This window comes from Coregonus clupeaformis, chromosome 23, assembly GCF_020615455.1.
Source record: "Coregonus clupeaformis isolate EN_2021a chromosome 23, ASM2061545v1, whole genome shotgun sequence".
NCBI lineage: Eukaryota > Metazoa > Chordata > Actinopteri > Salmoniformes > Salmonidae > Coregonus > Coregonus clupeaformis.
Genome location: NC_059214.1, coordinates 31791069 through 31814584, shown reverse-complemented (window position 1 = coordinate 31814584; position 23516 = coordinate 31791069). Strand labels below are relative to the sequence as shown.

Here is a 23516-nt window from a genome sequence, read left to right as displayed (position 1 = left end):
GAGGAGGAGGAAGAGGGTGAAGAGGAGTATCGGCTGGCATCCCAAACTTTTTTTCCTGACTCCAGAGCAGGACCATGACAGCAAGGGAGAGAAGAGAAGACAAGACTTGATCAAAACAGGTATTCTCACCACAGAGTGGAGGGGGTAGATTGTTGTTGGCATCCGCGGGGCATGCTCTATTATACAGTAGGCAAGATATGCTTGTAATATCGCTGACTTCATCTTTACAGAGGAGTTGAACAAGGGTGAGGTATCCGATTCTGGCTAATTTTAACATGGTTATTGAACCCTGATCCTCGCTCATATTTTTTTGAAGTTCGTTACCTATTAATCATAATCAATATTTTTATTGTAAATGTATCATAAACATTCAACCTGTTTCACATATAACAATGACAATATCTACTGCAAATAACACACTTAAAATGTTCAACAAAACTTTTTACAAGTGAGAAGACTTATACAATATTTCATAACTACTTGCAGTCATATGAAATCGCATTTATTTCCCAGTAGAGTGATTCTACTACGTATATTCCTTGACATAATTACTCATGTTACCTACACATTTCACCACTGAAAAACTACAGTAGTTATATAGTAAGCTGGGACAGAATGTTTTGCAATGTCTGAGGTTTATGCTGACTGCCACATACAGACTATAGTGTTGATGGTAGTAACTAAAAAAACACAATAAAGAATAAATAATGCCGCTGGAAGCTTTGTCAGAACGGAATTCCTATTGATCCCTGAACACAATTCCGCTTTCCTTCTCCTGATGTTAAGGAATTCTTCCCACAAAAATACTGTAGAGTGCCAGGAAGCCTACCAGGGAATCTGGGAGAGGGATGTAGCTTGTGGAGACTGGGAGGGAGGGAAGGAAGGAGGAGGAGGAGGATATAGAGGAGGAGGGCAGAGTGGAAACACTCTCTCGTGATGCCCCTGCTTTTCTTCCCATGCCCCCTGCGCAGGCTAGCATTCTCACCCTGGGACGGCACAGTGCTCCAGCACTTCTACACTCTACTCTACAAAGATCCTACTCTACTCTACAAAGATCCTACTCTACTCTACTCAGATCCTACTCTACTCTGCACAGATCGTACTCTACACTACTTTACCCAGCTCCTGTTGATGACATCTGATGCTGTGTCTGCAAGAGGTACGACTCAGCATCACTGACCTCCACCAACCTCTGTCCTCCGAGCCAGCACTTCTCCACTCATCCCGCCAGGTCACCACTCCTCTACGGCCCGGTCCCATCCTCCATCGTCCACTCCATCCGTCTCTGAGGGCAAGACCCTGCTGGGAAGCAGCTCCAAGGACCCTCTTCCTCAGTGTTGATAGCCATCACCATCTGCAGCAAGAACAGGTAAATACCACCACATCACCTTTGATCGTGCATACAAACGTAAGGGAGACACTTCAAAGGAGATAAAGGAAACTCAGCCCACTGGGGACTGACGTCATTTCAACATCTAGTTGTGATTTACATTTGGTTGAGTTGTCAACTAATGTGAATTAAATGTGAAATCAACGAAACATTTCACCATGTCATTGGATTCAGGTTAAAGGTTGATGACTTCTTGCAAATCTAATCAGTTTTCCATGTTGATTCAACATCATCAATTTTTACATGATGTGGAAACAACAACGTTGATTCAACTCGTTTTTGCCCAGTGGGAGGGAAAGAGTCTATTTTCTTAGGTGCACTCGGGGATACCAGGACTTCCACAGGTGTGATACAGGTGTCACTCAGTGAGTGTGTGTGAGGGTTTTATAGAGGCATGCTAAATAACATCTGTCTCTTTTATTCATTCTATATTGTTGCTGTGCCACTAAAGCATCATACCCAGTGTCTCTGTCAGTTACTATTTGAGACAGAGCATTGACAGGGCGCTGGTTCATAGCCGTGAGGTCTCTGTCACATGCAAGAGTGTAGGGACAATTTATAGGGGTTCTGGTGTGTGTTAAATGCTCTGTTGTCCCAGGCACACTGTTACTGTCACACCCTCTCCACCCCTCCTGCCCTCCACCCCTCCTCCCCTCCTGCCCATAATGTCAGTCTCCCGTTCTCCTTTTCTCTTTCTTTCCATCTCTTTCGCTCTCTCTCTCCCTTTCACCTTTTATTCTCTCTCCTCTCTCTCTCCCCCCTCTCTATCTCTCTCACTCGCTCTCTAATTCATCCAGCCAGCAGCTCAAGAGACAAATATACTTTAACAAACTACTTCACCGTTCCGCTGTGTAAGATGACATGTCCTCAAATATCAAACCTTACACTGAGTGTACAAAACATCTTTCCATGACATAGACTGACCAGATAAATCCAAGTGAAAGCTATGATCCCTTATTGATGTCACTTGTTAAATCCACTTCAATCAGTGTAGATGAAGGGGAGGAGACAGGTTAAAGAAGGATTTTTAAGCCTTGAGACAATTGAGACATGGATTGTTTGTGTGCCATTCAAAGGGTGAATGGGCAAGACAAAAAATGTAAGTGCCTTTGAATGGGGTATGGTAGTATGTGCCAGGCACACTGGTTTGTGTCAAGAACTGTAACACTGCTTGGTTTTTCACGCACAACAGTTTCCCGTGTGTATCAAGAATGGTCCACCACCCAAAGGACATCTAGCCAACTTGAAACAACTGTGGGAAGCATTGGAGTCAAAATGAGCCAACATCCCTGTGGAACGCTTTCGACACCTTGTACACTCCATACCCCCTGTTCTGAGGGCGGGGGGGGGGGGGGTGTTCTTAATGTTTTGTACACTCAGTGTATATTCCGAAAGGTTTCTTTCTTGTGTTTATCAGTTTGCTGCTGACAATGATGGATATTCGTACAGCTACACCACCATTTAAAATCTACAATAACTTATCCTTTTTCATCGGATAAGAAAACTAAAAAGGCATGACATTTCATGAAATACGGCATCATCAAAAAAATACAAGACACATACCAATGTGGCATTAAATAGTACCCACATGTTCTACAGCTTAGATGACAGATGTCTACCTTCAGTGTTGTAGCTATCTCTTTGTTTACCTCATAGACACACATAGTCTCATGACACATGAAACAGCACCTTGTCATTAGAGTTTATACAGAAGCCAGACAGAGATGGGCAATCTTCACTTCCTATCATTTCTAAACACAAGAGAGAAAACCGACACAGTCAACGATAACAAGCATGCATAGCAGTGCAGCTGGAAATACTGATGCTATTGATAAGAAAGAGCGTTATAATAGTGATAATGTATTGCACAAACATTCCATGGTCTGACACAACCCTGTTCACTAGAAGAACCTTTGAAAACTGAGAGATCACAGTAAAACATCTGAAGTAACACCTGGTCTCTGTTCTGTATGCTACTGACATTGTCTCACTCTCTACCCTCTTTTCTATGAAAACAAACTAGTGACATTAAATTATTAAATCCATAATCCAATTTGATAATCCTGATAACCACAGAAAATGTGAACCTCAATTTTATAATCAAACTAGAAATATATGCAATAACTGAACATTTTCTTTCAAAACTAAACTTAATACAGGTACTTGATAATCAAACATCAAATATATAAGATCAACTGTTATCCCCTCTGGCAACATGCTGGTGTATGGTCTGAGCAACCCAGCAACTATATGCAGTTAAAACAAAAGCTCATGACAGGGATGTGGGTCTGTACAGTTAGTGGGCAGATGAGAAGGCAGACCTCCATGTAAGGTAGCAGATGATCTGACTAGCTGTGTGGTGTCTGGTGGGGCGAGACGGTGACTGATATATGGCTTCCCAGTCCCCATGGCCTGCTGGTGGTTCACCGCTCTGTAAGTAGCAGTCATGTGGCCCCCCTGTCTCACCCCAACTCACTCAGGGGGTCTATACCCACCCCTTCATGATTAAACTAATAGTCAATGGTAATCCAGGGGGGCTCCTGGTGCTTAGAGAGGAGGGTCATTCAGACCTCAAACAGTTTCCGTCTCATATATATATATATACACAGGCCTGTGTACATTTTGGTGCTTGGTCACATGCACGTTACCACTATGTCTGCTATGTGGAGTACCTGACGACTCTCTTTCTTTCTCGTCTTTCTCTTCATTTATTCCACTCTTTCTCTCATTCATATATGTATTTATTTAATGGTTCAGGCCAGAAACGAAACACCTGTGGAGTGTTTTTGTCAGATAAAAGGCCCACCTGGCACCTATGTTAAAACCAAAACAACGATTGGGCACCTGTGTTATTTCAGGGTGAGCGTGGCATCCTTATCCAACATCTTCATTCTCTAATGGTACACCAAGCAGTGCACTGGGACTTCAAAGAGAGAGGTGGGAGGAAGGGGATTTGATGTTTTCTTAATATTTCCCTGAGTTTGTGCCGCTGTTGCTAAGCTGTCGCTGGACAGTCTATGCAAGCGGAACTGTTATTGGTGGGGATATTTTGGTTACAAAGCGCCGTTGGCAGAGGCTTGTATGAATCTACTTAAAGTGGCATACAGTGGCATGGTATGCTTTGTTTCTACAGTTGTATAGATAGACCTTCAAAAATCCAGGTCAAGGACTACATAAAAATACAAAATAAAACATTGTTAATAGCCATGGCTGTTTAGTTCAGTAATGTTACCAGATTTGTCAATGTCTGCCGTCTTAAACAGGCACATGCAGTAACATGGATACAGGACATTACAATCCTTGGTCTCCCAACCAGACATGCAGTAGCATATACCATCTGACAAAACGGGCCCTTTCAGCCGTACATAATGGCACTAATACATACTTAATGCATAAGGCATATCGCTTCTTCGCTAGGAGTTTCATTTAAACACATAGCATGTCCTGGAATCTCCCAGTGTAAACCTATGGCTCTTAGTCTAAGTGACTGTCTGAATGTTTTTAAGATGCCGTGGTAGAGTCATATTGTTGTTCTATATATTGTTGTTCTATATATTGTTGTTCTGTATATTGTTGTTCTATATATTGTTGTTCTATATATTGTTGTTCTGTATATTGTTGTTCTATATATTGTTGTTCTGTATATTGTTGTTCTATATATTGTTGTTCTATATATTGTTGTTCTATATATTGTTGTTCTATATATTGTTGTTCTGTATATTGTTGTTCTGTATATTGTTGTTCTGTATATTGTTGTTCTATATATTGTTGTTCTATATATTGTTGTTCTATATATTGTTGTTCTGTATATTGTTGTTCTATATATTGTTGTTCTATATATTGTTGTTCTATATATTGTTGTTCTGTATATTGTTGTTCTGTATATTGTTGTTCTGTATATTGTTGTTCTGTATATTGTTGTTCTATATATTGTTGTTCTATATATTGTTGTTCTATATATTGTTGTTATATACAGTATATTGTTGTTCTACAGTGCATTTGGAAAGTATTCCGACCCCTAGACTTTTTCCACATTTTGTTACTCTACAGCCGTATTTTAAAATTGATTAAATAAATAGAAAAGCTCATCAATCTACACACAATACCCCATAATGACAAAGCGAAAACATGTATGTATTAAAAATAAAAAACAGAAATACCGTATTTACATAAGTATTCAGACCCTTTCCTATGAGACTCGAAATTGAGCTCAGGTGCATCCTGTTTCCATTGATCATCCTTGACATGTTTCTACAACTTGATTGGAGTCCACCTGTGGTAAATTCAATTGATTGGACATGATTTGGAAAGGCACACACCTGTCTGTATAAGGTCCCACAGTTGACAGTGCATGAGGTCGAAGGAATTGTCCGTAGAGCTCTGAGACAGGATTGTGTAGAGGCACAGATCTCGGGAAGGGTACCAAAACATTTCTGCAGCATTGAAGGTCCCCAAGAACACAGTGGCCTCCATCATTCTTAAATGGAAGAAGTTTGGAACCACCAAGACTCTTCCTAGAGCTGACCGCCCGGCCAAACTGAGCAATCGGGGGAGAAGGGCCTTGGTCAGGGAGGTGACCAAGAACCCGATGGTCACTCTGACAAAGCTCCAGAGGTCCTCTGTGGAGATGGGAGAAACCTCCAGAAGGACAACAATCACTGCAGCACTCCACCAATCAGGCCTTTCTGGTAGAGTGGCCAGACGGAAGCCACTCCTCAGTAAAAGGCACATGACAGCCCGCTTGGAGTTTGCCAAAAGGCACCTAAAGGACTTTCAGACCATGAGAAACAAGATTCTCTGGTTTGATGAAACCAAGATTGAACTCTTTGGCCTGAATACCAAGTGTCACGTCTAGAGGAAACCTGGCACCATCCCTACGGTGAAGCATGGTGGTGGCAGCATCATGCTGTGCGGATGTTTTTCAGTGGCAGGGACTGGGAGACTAGTCACGATCGAGGGAAATATGAACGGAGCGATCCTTGATGAAAACCTGCTCCAGAGCACTCAGGACCTCAGACTGGGGTGAAGGTTCACCTTCCAATAGGCCAATGACCCTAAGCACACAGCCAAGGCAACGCAGGAGTGGCTTCGGGACAAGTCTCTGAATGTCCTTGAGTGGCCCAGCAAGAGCCCGGACATGAACCCAATCAAACATCTCTGGAGAGACGTGAAAATAGTTGTGCAGTGATGCTCCCCATCCTACCTAACAGAGCTTGAGATGATCTGCAGAGAAGAATGGGAGAAACTCCCCAAATACAGGTGTGCCAAGCTTGTAGCGTCATACCCAAGAAGAATTGAGGCTGTGATCGCTGCCAAAGATGCTTCAACAAAGTACTGAGTAAAGGGTCTGAATACTTATGTAAATGTAATATATATGTATTTATTTTTTTGCAAACATTTCAAAAAACCTGTTTTAGCTTTGTCAATATGGGGCAAAATGTGTAAAAGGTCAAGGGGTCTGAATTATTTTCGAATGCACTGTATATATTGTTGTTCTATATATTGTTGTTCTATATAACGTTGTTATACTGTATATTGTTGCTCTATATATTGTTGTTATATACTGTATATTGTTGTTCTATATATTGTTGTTCTATATATTGTTGTTATATACTGTATATTGTTGTTCTATATATTGTTGTTCTATATAATGTTGTTATACAGTGCATTCAGAAAGTATTCAGACCCCTTGACTTTTTCCATATTTTGTTACGTTACAGCTTTATTCTAAAATGGATTAAATTAATGTTTTAGTCATCAGTCTACACACAATACCCCATAATGACAAAGCAAAAACGTATTTTTAGAAATTTTAGCAATTTCAGTTTTGTATTTCTAATAAATGTGCTCAAAAAAATTACAGACCTGTTTTTGCTTTCTTATTATGGGGTATTGTGTGTAGATTGATGAGGGAAATAATAAAGCTGTAACATAACAAAATATGGAAAAAGTCAAGAGGTCTGCATACTTTCCGAATGCACTGTTGTTATATATATATATATATATATATATATATATATATATATATATATATATATATATATATATATATATATATATATATATATATATATATATATTTGTTGTTATATACAGTTGTTCTATATATTGTTGTTCTATATTGTTGTTATATTGTTGTTCTACATATTGTTGTTCTATATATTGTTGTTATATATTGTTGTTATATACTGTATATTGTTGTTCTATATATTGTTGTTATATATATTGTTGTTCTATATGTTGTTGTTCTACATATTGTTGTTATATATTGTCATTATATACTGTATATTGTTGTTCTATATAGTGTTATTATATATATTGTTGTGTTATATATTGTTGTTCTACATTTTGTTGTTCTATGTATTGTTGTTATTTACTGTATATTGTTGTTATATATGGTGTTGTTCTGTATATTGTTGTTCTATATAATGTTGTTCTATATATTGTTGTTGTCCATATTGTTGTTCTATATATTGTTGTTATTTACTGTATATTGTTGTTATATATGGTGTTGTTCTGTATATTGTTGTTCTATATATTGTTGTTCAATATATTGTTGTTCTATATATTATTGTTATATATATTCTTGTTATATATATTATTGTTATATACTGTATCTTGTTGTTCTATATATTGTTGTTCTGTATATTGTTGTTCTATATATTGTTTTCTATATATTATTGTTATATATGTTCTTGTTATATATATTATTGTTATATACTGTATCTTGTTGTTCTATATATTGTTGTTCTATATATTGCTGTTCTACATATCAAATCAAATCAAATGTTATTCGTCACATACATGTGTTTAGCAGATGTTATTGCTGGTGTAGCGAAATGCTTGTGCTTCTAGCTCCAACAGTGCAGTAATATCTAACAAGTAATATCTAACAATTTCACAACATATACCCAATACACACGAATCTAAGTAAGGAATGGAATTAAGAATCTATACATATATGGATGAGCAATGACAGAGCGGCATGGACTAAGATACAGTAGAATAGTATAGAATACAGTATATACATATGAGATGAGTAATGCAAGATATGTAAACATTATTAAAATGACTAGTGTTCCATTTCTTAAAGTGGCCAGTGATTTATAGTCTCTGTCTATAGGCAGCAGCCTCTAATGTGCTAGTGATGGCTTTTTAACAGTCTGATGGCCTTGAGTTATAAACTGTTTTTCAGTCTGTCAGTCCCAGCTTTGATGCACCTGTACTGACCTCGCCTTCTGGATGATAGCGGGGTGAACAGGCAGTGGCTCGGGTGGTTGATGTCCTTGATGATCTTTTTGGCCTTCCAGTGACATTGGGTGCTGTAGGTGTCCTGGAGGGTGGGTAGTTTGCCCCCGGTAATGCGTTGGGCAGACCGCACCACCCTCTGGAGAGCTCTGCGGTTGCGGGCGGTGCAGTTGCCTTACCAGGCGTTGATACAGCCCGACGGGATTCTCTCAATTGTGCATCTGTAAAAGTTTGTGAGGGTGCCAAGCCAAATTTCTTCAGCCTCCTGAGGTTGAAGAGGCTCTGTTGCACCTTCTTCATCACACAGTCTGTGTGGGTGGACCATTTCAGTTTGTCAGTGATGTGTACGCCAAGGAACTTGAAGCTTTCCACCTTCTCAACTGTGGTCCCATCTATGTGGATAGGGGGGTGCACCATCTGCTGGTTCCTGAAGTCCATGATCATCTCCTTTGTTTTGTTGACGTTGAGTGAGAGCCCTCACCTCCTCCATGTAGACTGTCTCGTCATTGTTGGTAATCAAGCCTACTACTGTTGTGTCGTCTGCAAACTTGATGATTGAGTTGGAGGCGTGCTTGTTGTTATATACTGTATATTGTTGTTCTATGTATTGTTGTTATATATATTGTTGTTATATACTGTATATTGTTGTTCTATATATTGTTGTTCTATATATTGTTGTTATATACTGTATATTGTTGTTCTATATGTTGTTGTTCTATATATTGTTGTTATATACTGTGTATTGTTGTTCTATGTATTGTTGTTATATATATTGTTGTTATATACTGTATATTGTTGTTCTATATGTTGTTGTTCTATATATTGTTGTTATATATATTGTTGTTATATACTGTATATTGTTATTATATGTTGTTGTTCTATATATAGTTGTTCTTTATATTCTTATTCTATATATTATTGTTATATATATTCTTGTATTGGTCTTCACAAAGTTTGCTGCTTCAGTGTTATGAGATATTTTTGTCAGATGTTACTATGGTATACTGAAGTATAATTACAAGCATTCCATAAGTGTTAAAGGCTTTTATTGACAATTACATTAAGTTTATACAAAGAGTCAACATTTGCAGTGTTGACCCTTCTTTTTCAAGACCTCTGCAATTCGCCCTGGCATGCTGTCAATTAACTTCTGGGCTGCATCCTGACTGATGGCAGCCCATTCTTGCATAATCAATGCTTGGAGTTTGTCAGAATTTGTGGGGTTTTGTTTGTCCACCCGCCTCTTGAGGATTGACCACAAGTTCTCAATGGGATTAAGGTCTGGGGAGTTTCCTGGCCATGGACCCAAAATGTTGATGTTTTGTTCCCCGAGCCACTTAGTTATCACTTTTGCCTTATGGCAAGGTGCTCCATCATGCTGGAAAAGGCATTGGTCATCACCAAACTGTTCTTGGATGGTTGGGAGAAGTTGCTCTCGGAGGATGTGTTGGTACCATTCTTTATTCATGGCTGTGTTCTTAGGCAAAATTGTGAGTGAGCCCACTCCCTTGGCTGAGAAGCAACCCCACACATGAATGGTCTCAGGATGCTTTACTGTTGGCATGACACAGGACTGATGGTAGCGCTCACCTTGTCTTCTCCGGACAAGCTTTTTTCCGGATGCCCCAAACAATCGGAAAGGGGATTTATCAGAGAAAATGACTTTACCCCAGTCCTCAGCAGTCCAATCCCTGTACCTTTTGCAGAATATCAGTCTGTCACTGATGTTTTTCCTGGAGAGAAGTGGCTTCCTCGCTGCCCTTCTTGACACCAGGCCATCCTCCAAAAGTCTTCGCCTCACTGTGCGTGCAGATGCACTCACACCTGCCTGCTGCCATTCCTGAGCAAGCTCTGCACTGGTGGTGCCCCGATCCCGCAGCTGAATCAACTTTAGGAGATGGTCCTGGCGCTTGCTGGACTTTCTTGGGCGCCCTGATGCCTTCTTCATAACAATTGAACCTCTCTCCTTGAAGTTCTTGATGATCCGATAAATGGTTGATTTAGGTGCAATCTTACTAGCAAATTGGCATCATCAAAACTGAGGCAGCAGACTTTGTGAAAAATTGTATTTGTGTCATTCTCAAAACTTTTGACCACGACTGTATACTGTATATAGTTGTTATATGTATTGTTGTCCTCTGTGGGTACAGAGAGGGTGCCCGTCAGTGGTCAGACTAGTGATGATAGCATTAAAGGGAGTATGTGTATAAATCAACCCTGCCCCCTGTTGTTCTCATCTGGTGGATACATGGAGAGGAGGGACAGACTGGGGATGATGTGTCACACTCTGGTTCTAGGACTTTTTGTGTTTAGTCAGGGTGTGTAGATTTCCGTGTGTTGTGTACTGTGGGTAGTGTCTAGGTGTTCGCGTTCTATGTTTGGTCAGTGACTCCCAATCGGAGGTAACGAGTGTCAGCTGTCGGCTCGTTATCTCTGATTGGGAGCCATATTTAAATGTCTGTGTTCACCTTGTGGTTGTGGGTTTTTGTTCTTTATTCAGTCGGTGTAACTGAGGACGTCACGGATCGTGTTTTGTTTTGTCGTGTGTTTCAAAATTAAAATCATCATGTTCACTCCCAACGCTGCGCTTTGGTCATACTTCATTGGCGATCGTGACAGAAAAACCCACCACAACGAGACCAAGCAGCAGTTGGATAACGAGTGGTGGAGCCAGAAGAGCGAAGGTTGGGAGAGGACTATGGAGGCCTGGTCCACCGAGAGGAGAGACCCCCAGAAAATTTTTAGGGGGGGGCTCACGACGTCGGGGCAGAAGGTGTACGGCCCGGAGGAGTGCAAGAGGTTGGCAGATATGGCCGCCAGTTTAAGGGGGCCACTGGTTACGAAGGGGATGGAAAGTGTGGAGGCACGGCGAGAGGTACTGGGGGTGTTTCCAGTCCGGTCCGGCCCGTTCCTGATCCCCGTGTAGGGCCAGGGGTGTGTGTCCCCAGTGCGGTTCTGTCTGTCCCTGCTCAACGCACCAAGCCTACGGGGTGCGTCGCCAGCCCAGCTCGGCCTGTTCCTGCGCCCCGCACCAAGTCTGTGGTGCGTTTCGCCAGCCCAGCCCGGCCTGTCCCTGCTCAACGCACCGAGCCTACGGGGTGCGTCGTCAGCCCTGTCCAGCCAGAGCCGTCCGCCAGACAGGATCAGCCAGAGCCTTCCGCCAGACAGGATCAGCCAGAGCCTTCCGCCAGCCATGAGCAGCCAGATCCTTCCGCCAGCCATGAGCAGCCAGATCCGTCAGCCAGCCATGAGCAGCCAGATCCGTCAGCCAGCCATGAGCAGCCAGATCCGTCAGCCATCCATGAGCAGCCAGATCCGTCAGCCAGCCATGAGCAGCCAGATCCGTCAGCCAGCCATGAGCCGTCCAGCCAGGATCCGCCAGAGCCGTCCAGCCAGGATCCGCCAGAGCCGTCCAGCCAGGATCCGCCAGAGCCGTCCAGCCAGGATCCGCCAGAGCCGTCCAGCCGGGATCCGCCAGAGCCTTCCAGCCGGGATCCGCCAGAGCCTTCCAGCCAGGATCCGCCAGAGCCGTCCAGCCAGGATCCGCCAGAGCCGTCCAGCCGGGATCCGCCAGAGCCGTCCAGCCGGGATCCGCCAGAGCCGTCCAGCCGGGATCCGCCAGAGCCGTCCAGCCAGGATCCACGCACCAAGCCAGGGGCGCGTGTCGTCAGTCCGGTTCCGGCCAGCGGGGCTAGGCAGGACCAGGGGTACTTTGGGGGGTTGGAGAGGAAGTGGGGAGGAAGCCCGGAGCCGGAGCCGCCGCCGAGGAGGAATGCCCACCCAGCCCTCCCCTGTTTGCTTGTAGTTAGGCGCGGTCGCAGTCCGCGCCTTTGGGGGGGGGTACTGTCACACTCTGGTTCTAGGACTTTTTGTGTTTAGTCAGGGTGTGTAGATTTCCGTGTGTTGTGTACTGTGGGTAGTGTCTAGGTGTTCGCGTTCTATGTTTGGTCAGTGACTCCCAATCGGAGGTAACGAGTGTCAGCTGTCGGCTCGTTATCTCTGATTGGGAGCCATATTTAAATGTCTGTGTTCACCTTGTGGTTGTGGGTTTTTGTTCTTTATTCAGTCGGTGTAACTGAGGACGTCACGGATCGTGTTTTGTTTTGTCGTGTGTTTCAAAATTAAAATCATCATGTTCACTCCCAACGCTGCGCTTTGGTCATACTTCATTGGCGATCGTGACATGATGGGTGGGGGAGATTGGGAGGGAGGGATGAGGGGTTGCTGCTTTGTAGCAAGACTGATTTCTCTCAACAAGCCTGTGTAAAGTTTTCTATTTTACTTGTCCATGTGAGGGAATCACTTTTCTCTCATATACAGTGAGGGAAAAAAGTATTTGATCCGCTGCTGATTTTGTACGTTTGCCCACTGACAAAGACATGATCAGTCTATAATTTTAATGGTATGTTTATTTGAACTGTGAGAGACAGAAGAACAACAAAAAAATCCAGAAAAACGCATGTCAAAAATGTTATAAATTTATTTGCATTTTAATGAGGGAAATAAGTATTTGACCCCTCTGCAAAACATGACTTAGTACTTGGTGGCAAAACCCTTGTTGGCAATCACAGAGGTCAGACGTTTCTTGTAGTTGGCCACCAGGTTTGCACACATCTCAGGAGGGATTTTGTCCCACTCCTCTTTGCAGATCTTCTCCAAGTCATTAAGGTTTCAAGCCTGACGTTTGGCAACTCGAACCTTCAGCTCCCTCCACATATTTTCTATGGGATTAAGGTCTGGAGACTGGCTAGGCCACTCCAGGACCTTAATGTGCTTCTTCTTGAGCCACTCCTTTGTTGCCTTGGCCATGTGTTTTGGGTCATTGTCATGCTGGAATACCCATCCACGACCCATTTTCAATGCCCTGGCTGAGGGAAGGAGGTTCTCACCCAATATTTGACGGTACATGGCCCCGTCCATCGTCCCTTAGATGCGGTGAAGTTGTCCTGTCCCCTTAGCAGAAAAACACCCCCAAAGCATAATGTTTCCACCTCCATGTTTGACGGTGGGGATGGTGTTCTTGGGGTCATAGGCAGCATTCCTCCTCCTCCAAACACGGTGAGTTGAGTCGATGCCAAAGAGCTCGATTTTGGTCTCAACTGATCACAACACTTTCACCCAGTTCTCCTCTGAATCATTCAGATGTTCATTGGCAAACTTCAGACGGCCCTGTATATGTGCTTTCTTGAGCAGGAGGACCTTGCAGGCGCTGCAGGATTTCAGTCCTTCACGGCGTAGTGTGTTACCAATTTGCGAATAATCGCACCAACTGTTGTCACCTTCTCACCAAGCTGCTTGGCAATGGTCTTGTAGCCCATTCCAGCCTTGTGTAGGTCTACAATCTTGTCCCGGACATCCTTGGAGAGCTCTTTGGTCTTGGCCATGGTGGAGAGTTTGGAATCTGATTGACAGATTGCTTCTGTGGACAGGTGTCTTTTATACAGGTAACAAGCTGAGATTAGGAGCACTCCCTTTAAGAGTGTGCTCCTAATCTCAGCTCGTTACCTGTATAAAAGACACCTGGGAGCCAGAAATCTTTCTGATTGAGAGGGGGTCAAATACTTATTTCCCTCATTAAAATGCAAATCAATTTACAGTGGGGAAAAAAAGTATTTAGTCAGCCACCAATTGTGCAAGTTCTCCCACTTAAAAAGATGAGAGAGGCCTGTAGTTTTCATCATAGGTACACGTCAACTATGACAGACAAATTGAGAAAAAAAATCCAGAAAATCACATTGTAGGATTTTTTATGAATTTATTTGCAAATTAAGGTGGAAAATAAGTATTTGGTCACCTACAAACAAGCAACATTTCTGTCTCTCACAGACCTGTAACTTCTTCTTTAAGAGGCTCCTCTGTCCTCCACTCGTTACCTGTATTAATGGCACCTGTTTGAACTTGTTATCAGTATAAAAGACACCTGTCCACAACCTCAAACAGTCACACTCCAAACTCCACTATGGCCAAGACCAAAGAGCTGTCAAAGGACACCAGAAACAAAATTGTAGACCTGCACCAGGCTGGGAAGAGTGAATCTGCAATAGGTAAGCAGCTTGGTTTGAAGAAATCAACTGTGGGAGCAATTATTAGGAAATGGAAGACATACAAGACATTTACATTTACATTTTAGTCATTTAGCAGACGCTCTTATCCAGAGCGACTTACAGGAGCAATTAGGGTTAAGTGCCTTGCTCAAGGGCACATTTACGTCATTTAGCAGACGCTCTTAAACAGAGCGACTCACAAATTGGTGCATTCACCCTATAGGCAGTGGGATAACCACTTTACAAATTTTTTTTTGGGGGGGGTAGAAGGATTACTTTATCCTATCCCAGGTATTCCTTAAAGAGGTGGGGTTTCAAATGTCTCCGGAAGGTGGTGAGTGACTCCGCTGTCCTGGCGTCGTGAGGGAGCTTGTTCCACCATTGGGGTGCCAGAGCAGCGAACAGTTTTGACTGGGCTGACCGGGAACTATGCTTCCGCAGAGGAAGGGGAGCCAGCAGGCCAGAGGTGGATGAACGCAAAGACCACTGATAATCTTCCTCGATCTGGGGCTCCACGCAAGATCTCACCCCGTGGGGTCAAAATGATCACAAGAACGGTGAGCAAAAATCCCAGAACCACACGGGGGGACCTAGTGAATGACCTGCAGAGAGCTGGGACCAAAGTAACAAAGCCTACCATCAGTAACACACTACGCCGCCAGGGACTCAAATCCTGCAGTGCTAGACGTGTCCCCCTGCTTAAGCTAGTACATGTCCAGGCCCATCTGAAGTTTGCTAGAGTGCATCCAGAAGAGGATTGGGAGAATGTCATATGGTCAGATGAAACCAAAATAGAACTTTTTGGTAAAAACTCAACTCGTCGTGTTTGGAGGACAAAGAATGCTGAGTTGCATCCAAAGAACACCATACCTACTGTGAAGCATGGGGGTGGAAACATCATGCTTTGGGGCTGTTTTTCTGCAAAGGGACCAGGACGACTGATCCGTGTAAAGGAAAGAATGAATGGGGCCATGTATCGTGAGATTTTGAGTGAAAACCTCCTTCCATCAGCAAGGGCATTGAAGATGAAACGTGGCTGGGTCTTTCAGCATGACAATGATCCCAAACACACCGCCCGGGCAACGAAGGAGTGGCTTCGTAGAAGTATTTCAAGGTCCTGGAGTTGCCTAGCCAGTCTCCAGATCTCAACCCCATAGAAAATCTTTGGAGGGAGTTGAAAGTCCGTGTTGCCCAGCGACAGCCCCAAAACATCACTGCTCTAGAGGAGATCTGCATGGAGGAATGGGCCAAAATACCAGCAACAGTGTGTGAAAACCTTGTGAAGACTTACAGAAAACGTTTGACCTGTGTCATTGCCAACAAAGGGTATATAACAAAGTATTGAGAAACTTTTGTTATTGACCAAATACTTATTTTCCACCATAATTTGCAAATAAATTCATTAAAAATGCTACAATGTGATTTTCTGGATTTTTTTTCTCTCATTTTGTCTGTCATAGTTGACGTGTACCTATGATGCAAATTACAGGCCTCTCTCATCTTTTTAAGTGGGAGAACTTGCACAATTGGTGGCTGACTAAATACTTTTTTTCCCCACTGTATAACATTTTTGACATGTGTTTTTCTGTATTTTGTTGTTGTTATTCTGTCTCTCACTGTTCAAATAAACCTACCATAAAAATTATAGACTGATCATTTCTTTGTCAGTGGGCAAATGTACAAAATCAGCAGGGGATCAAATAGTTTTTTCCCTCACTGTAGTTCAGTAAGGTAGACTGCCCAGTTCTGATAGTACTCTTGCGGGAGTCTATATACCTGTGGTAAGCAAAGATAGAGCATTGAAGACTTGAGAGAGGACTAACTGAGGTTGTGGGTTAGGGTTTTCAAATGAGTCATCACTTGTTAAACGTCACTCGTTAAGGCAAAGAAAAGTATTACACTCAGCGTTTTAAAAGGCAGCTATAAGTTATAGAGACCAGTCCCATGAATGGAGTGGTGGCTCTCCAGCTGGAGAAGGACTAACTGCCCTCTAAGGCAATGCTTTGAGCCCAGGCAGAGAGGAGAGGAGTCAGACAGGATTTATTGTTGTTGTGTTGCTGCCTGCCCTGCCCTGCATGGAGAGAACACACTGCATTCATTCCAAGGGCTTTGTCAGCCCTGCTGCTGCTGTGGGGTGTGTAGCTGCACTGCAGTGGGACAGCAGTCACCACCATACACTAGCGATGCAGTTTGCTAGCCATTTCATCTCTATGGAATACAGCCTGGCTGCTCTCCAGCCCAGGTCAACTCAATGTCCATGTATGTATAAACTACTGTAAATACCAGCCATGATTCTACCTCTACTACACTGAACCACAGGTTGTCCATATCACTCTGTGTGTCTCTCTTGTTATTTGCTGAAGTTCTGGGTTCCTGATCCACTCTCTGTCTCTAGGCTGCTCTACTACAGGTCCCTATGGTGTGAGTTAAGGCATGACACCCACTTTTCCAACCCTCTCTAGCCCTCCGTTTACAGTATGTTCACTAAATGTAGTGCAACCTCACTCACTGCCTAGGTAGGCCTACTGTCCAACCACAACCCCATCCCCCCATCTCTAAACATACAGGATTCTCTCACGCTCTTTCTGTTAACAATAACTCTCTTTCTCTATACAGTACAATACAAACCACAGACTCTCTCTATGCCGACGCAGCCTTTGGCCTCATCTGCCTACCCGCTCTGTATCGTTCCCTGTGCTCTGATCAATGTCAAAGAGACGTAGCTGAGTGATGTGCAATACCCATTGTGCGCAGTGTTACATACCTCATAGCCCATTACTCGGAGACAGATATTATAAACCAATACGACAGCTATGACGGTGTACAGATGACCCATGGTGCTACCTGTGTATTCCAGTAAATCCCTAGTTATTACTGGGCATCCAGGAATGGAACAATTTCAGATGTGACGGCAAAGATGGGCAGGTACCAAGTGGTGCTATGTATATATCAGGACAAATTACTGGAACTTCTCTCTTGACTTCTCAAGTAAGACACAAATACAAAACTTGTGTGATTTTTGTTAACATATTTTTTCAATGCAGTTCATTGAACTTTACACCTTCAGCCAACCACTTTCTAAAAAACAACAACTCCTCTCATCCTGCTCCACCACTCCTCCTTTCCATTAATATCAAATTAGCTCTCTTCCCAACTAGGAGCTCTTCAGAGGGAGGTTTCCTTTTAAGTGGCTTGTCTTTAGGAAATCATATTGTTTGGGATTGCTTCCTCTGAGAATAAGAACAGGAAGTTAAGTAAAGAAGAGAGACACTGAGACCCCTCAGCCTACTCCAACCGATCCGCTCCGTCCCCGTTTCTCAGCGTAGCAAAGATTCCGTTCCCACCACGCTACGGCCGGTGTGTGTGTGTTTGTCCAGACAGACTGACAGACTAATAACTGCTCCAGTGACAGGTCTGTGCCCCCAGTGCCCATGCTTCTACCTCTTACCCCTCTTACCCTCCTCTGACTGACCATGCCAACTCTGTCTGGGAACAAAAAAATGTCAAGTATGATCAAGTCTGAGAAATAAACACAGTCAGAAATATCAAGAGTGACTCTTAAGGGTGCAGGTCTAAAGCTTACTGGAATGCTCAAGACACAGAATGAAGAACAATAACAAAAGACGACCTCACCACTTTGAGCAAACTTTGTCTGAACATACCATAACTTGCGTCAACTAACTAAGCACAACAGTAGTCTATAAGAGTCTATGTATACGTCTGACTTCATAATGGTCCTAATAATGTAGCTATTGTTGGCCAGCTAGGCTAGACAGCCAGTAGGTTGGGTTGTAAACAGGTGAGGAAACCCTTTGTCAGTCCAGTCTGCTAGCAAAACGACTGTTTTAACTCCTACCTCCTGCCATTGTGAAGGCCAGGCTCTCACTCCCTTCCTCTTGTCAAGGCTGGCTATACCTCCATTTTTTTGTGGCTTGCTGTACAAACATTATCTGATGCCAATTAAACATTATAGCTAGCTAAAGCTATGTGTTGTTTTTTGAAAGACACTGTGGCGAATTCAATTACTTTGCAAGCATTTAGGGAGCATGGAACTTAAGGGTTCTAGTTTGGCTAACTCTCCAACATATCAGTTCTGAGCTCAAGGCATGGATGGATACTGCTAACATTTCCCCTCTCTTGTTCTCATAGTTCTGCTTTTTCCAGTGCCCCAGTCTCATTGACCCTCTCCCCTCCCCTCCTCCCCACCTCACCGCCTCTGCCCCTCTCCACTCCCTGAAACGCCATCCGCCTGGGGGGATAAGAGCACTGACTCTGCCTGGACCGAGTTTCCATCCTACTGCCATAAACCAGGGAGAGAGAACTGCCAAACTTCTCATGGTCATGGTCACTTCACAGCGAGGGTGAGAGAGGCAGATACGATGGAGCCACTGTCCTACTCAACGTACAGTCTTAACCATGTTTTAAGAGAAATTGAACAAACATTTCAAAACAGCTTTATGGATTACTATCAATGGGATATGACACACAAGGTAAGATAAGTTTGTGTGTATTTGTATGTGTGAAGTATTTGTAGTAAAATTCAGATCAGTTCACTTAGCGAGTACTTAGTGGTACCAGTGAGTCTGAGGCTGAAATGGTGGAAAAACCTCTCAGACTGTTCTACCGTCATCCTTTCTGCTCTAACTCGTTTGTTATTAGTTACTCATTGCCATCCTAAATCGTGCTCTGGGTATTTATTTAGACAGCTCTCTGTCTCTGTCTCTCTGATGTTTCCTGTTGAGGAACTGATGGATTGGTTTAACCCTTGGATGATTGGGGCGTTTATGACACCCATAAAGCTGTCTGCTGAGATGCCTTATAGGGGCATTAGACACACACCAGCCTGTCACTGCCATGTTTGGGTCTCACCCTAACTCTCACTCACACTGGGGTCAAGGGGCAATGGCACGTACACACGCACACACATACACACACACGCACACATACAAATCACAGGAGGAGTGGAACAGAGAGATGGAAAGTGTAGAGAGAGTGAAAAACATAAAACGTCAAACATCAAAGGTGTCAATTAACCAGTTCAAACATGGTGACCAAGGACTGTTGCCATGTGCTCCAGGCAAGATGGAGAAGATGATGGAGATTGTCACATCATTCCATTCGTAACATTAGGGACTACTAGCTCCTAGCCTTGTGCTGCCCTATGGCCCATCAACCTCTCTGTCTGTCATACAGTATATGGGTTATAATGTGTCAGTGTCAGGGATAGCAACAAAAACATCAAAATATAATTTCTCAGAAACAACCTCACTATTTACTTCAAAATGCCCTAAAACATACAGTGTGTTTGTGTGTGTCATGGGAAAAGGTTCATTCTCAGGCCGTTGTGTCATGTCCAAGTCTCCAGGCTGATCACAGGCTATTTATACCATGCCACACACACACGGGTCATCTAATCACCAGGATAATGGAGAGTCTCTAGGCTGTCATGGTTGATCACAATCTACATTTTGTCTCCTTTCTTTACTCTCCCCATTTTCTTTCTTCACTACCTATCTTTCTATCTCTTCTCCATTCTCTCCCTCCCTCCTTGACCCATCTCTCTCTCTCTCCTTTACCCATACCCTGCCCCTCTCTATCTTTCTCTCTCCCTCTCCTCCTCTCTCAGGTGTGCCAGTGACCAGTGACCAGTGAGCAGACATGGGGGACTGGAGTCTCCTGGGGAACATCCTGGAGGAGGTTCAGGAACATTCCACGTCGGTGGGGAAGGTGTGGCTCACCGTCCTCTTCATCTTCAGGATCCTGGTCCTGGGCACAGCCGCTGAGTCCTCCTGGGGAGACGAGCAGAGTGACTTCCTGTGCGACACCCAGCAGCCCGGTTGTACCAACGTCTGTTATGACCGGGCGTTTCCTATCGCACACATCCGCTACTGGGTCCTACAGATCGTCTTTGTGTCCACACCGTCACTGATCTACATGGGCCACGCCATGCACATAGTGCGGAGGGATGAGAAACGCAGGAGGAGGGAGCAGGAGAAGAGGGAGGGGATGGAGGAGGAGGAGAGGGGAGAGGGGGGGAGCGTATCGGGGGAGAAGGCGTACCTCCAGCAGAGGGATTGTGGGAAGGCGCTGGAGGCATCTGGGCGGGTTCGCCTGCGGGGGGCGCTGTTATCCACGTACATTCTGAGCATCCTGATCCGCACGGTGATGGAGGTGATCTTCATCGTGATCCAGTACATGATCTATGGAGTCTTCCTTAGGGCTCTGTACCACTGCAAGGCCTGGCCCTGCCCCAACCCAGTCAACTGCTACATGTCCCGGCCCACAGAAAAGAATGTATTCATCGTCTTCATGCTGGTGGTGGCAGGTGTCTCCCTACTCCTCTCTGTGGTCGAGCTCTACCACCTGGCCTACAGGCGGTACAGGAAGTGCAGGCGCACTCGCGCCTCCCTCAAAAACACCACTCATAACACTGTGGCCATCCCCTTCACCAGGGACCCTGACACCTCGACCAGTCACAACTCCCTGGGCTGCACCCCTCCCCCTGACTTCAGCCAGTGCCTGGTGTTGTCGGGGACGATGACCCCCTTGACCCCTGTGAACCCCATGAACTCCATGCCTTCTCACCCCTTCAACAACAGAATGGCGCACCAGCAGAACTCCGTCAACATGGCCACCGAGCGCCACCATTCCCATGACGACCTGGAGGGAGAGGGAGGGTTCCTGAGGATGAACTACACCCAGGCGCCAGGAGAGAAGGCCAGCGGGTGTTCTGCGCCACCCCTACTGCATGCTGGGTACCTGAAGGACAAACAGCGCCTCAGCAAGACCAGCGGCACCAGTAGCCGGATCCGACCAGACGACCTGGCCGTGTAGAACCAGACAGACAGACAGACAGAGAGAGAGAGAGAGAGAGACAGAGAGGGGCTGAGAAGGTGCGGAGGGAGAGGACAGGACTTTCTGACACACACAAAGGCCCTGCTTAGGGGAGAGTGGAGCAGGCTGGGTCTATATACCCAGCCAGAGACAGAGAAGGGGAGCAGGCAAGACAGACACTGGGGCTCATGATAGATGTGTTAGCAAACTGTGAAGGGCTCCATTCAGCCCAAATCTGGGGGAACTGTGGAGGGTTGCCTGGCCTAGAGCTCCAAGACCACTATAGGTAGAAAGACATTGGGGTCTGTAAGCTCCCTGGGAGTGGGTTGAATGGATCTTGATAACTTCAGCATATTGGACTGAGCTTTGAGACCGTTGGTGCTGGGAGAACTGGTTGTTTTTGTTAGAGCAACAAGTGGCTGGCCAAGCTTGAAACATGGACTGTGATAACTGTAATCAAATGCAAAATATAAATATACCTTTTAAATCACTGTGTGGAATAAGCCTTGAAATAAATTACAGATAATTGCACATTGTTTGTTTTTGATGTTTTAAAGTACCTTTAAAGTCTGAGAATATTGTACATTAAACTTGCACATTCAGTATGCTAAAAACTGTCCCACTGTCTATCCAGCTGCCCATTATAATAGTACAAACATTTACAAGCACGCAAATGGAAACACGCATGCAAGAACACACACACACATGCATACACTGCTGTCATAGGAGGACAAAACCTTATCCTCAGGGGTCTGACCAAACAGTGTTGCCCCCTGATCCCTGGCATCCAGTGATGGAGGCTATTTGCAGCTGTCATGTGGTTTGGAAAGTGAAATTGTGACACACATCCCTGCAATGCAATCCACTGGGCATTATATCACCTTCAAATATAGCAGGAGCAACTGTTTTCTCTGTGTTTAATCCTGATGGCATACAAACAGTAACATAGCACAAGCATTATCTTCCAGTCAGAAGTCAGAACAGTTGTGCCAAAAAAACGGATTTCTCTCCATTCAACAGACGCTTAGACCAATAATTACAGAGTGTTGTATGCACTCAGGTACATATAGTGAAGAGCTATGCAAAGGTAATCAAGTGCCTACAAAAGTGAATCTACAAAATGTTCCAAGTAAAAGTATTTTAGCTCCATGTTAGATTTGTGAAAATGTCCTGATATAATTTAAAATTGTGTTCAAAAGCCATACATGTATACAAATAATTTACCTTGAATCAAGGCACAAGCTTGAAAAGCTGATCATCCTTCAGTATCTTTCTGCATGTTTCTATTTTTGTTGTTAACCACTAGGTGGAGAAATGTCCCCTTGAACCTTTTATACAGTGTAGTTCATTGTGACTGTGAAACTGTTGATTGTCACATTGGTAGCTATCCACCTCTCTTCAATATCTTTTCATCTTTGTTTAAATTTGATTTATTTTTGTTTAAATGTGTGAGGCTGGTCAGAAAATAACATGTATCGGCCTATAGACTAATAGAGAAGGTATAACCACAATCTGTGAAGTTCTCAACTGATTTTGCACTAGGCTATGCCTTTTGGGGTTTGGAATATAAGGACCCCTTTGTAATTATATGAATCATATTTTCTTTTTTTATAGAGAGGAACCACCAGTAATTTACAGTAATAGTATTTTGGAATGCCAACAGACGGATGACTGGTTGCCGTTTCTCTGTGCACATTTCAATGCCATGTTGTCATTGTGTTCCTGTAAAGTCTGCAATAAAAGTAATCTGTCAAATACATTTTTCTACATTTTAGTCATTTAGCAGACACTCTTATCCAGAGCGACTTACAGAAGCAATTAGGGTTAAGTGCCTTGCTTAAGGGCACATCGACAGATTTTTCACCCAGTCGGCTCGGGGATTAGAACCAGTAAGCTTTCGGTTACTGGCACAACGCTCTCACCCACTAAGCTACCTGCCGCCCCTCCCTGAAATTATTAATGGGCTTGTTCGACATTGCAGCCAACAGTGCAAGCGATCT

At 43.9% G+C, this 23516-nt stretch overlaps 1 protein-coding gene across 2 annotated transcripts; it reads left to right on the top strand.

Moving 5' to 3' along the window:
• The first annotated feature begins 977 nt into the window (after positions 1–977).
• Positions 978–23273, top strand: LOC121536839 (gap junction alpha-5 protein-like). Of its 2 annotated transcripts, none has more exons than XM_041844434.1 (2): positions 978–1369; positions 20309–23273. In XM_041844434.1, the coding sequence occupies exon 2, from the start codon at positions 20341–20343 to the stop codon at positions 21514–21516; it is 1176 nt and encodes a 391-aa protein (XP_041700368.1). In that variant the 5' UTR covers positions 978–1369; positions 20309–20340; the 3' UTR covers positions 21517–23273. The 2 variants fall into 2 exon arrangements, with proteins under 2 accessions (XP_041700368.1, XP_045062366.1); XM_045206431.1 differs by lacking the exon at positions 978–1369 and adding an exon at positions 18637–19172.
• The last annotated feature ends 243 nt before the right edge of the window (positions 23274–23516 follow it).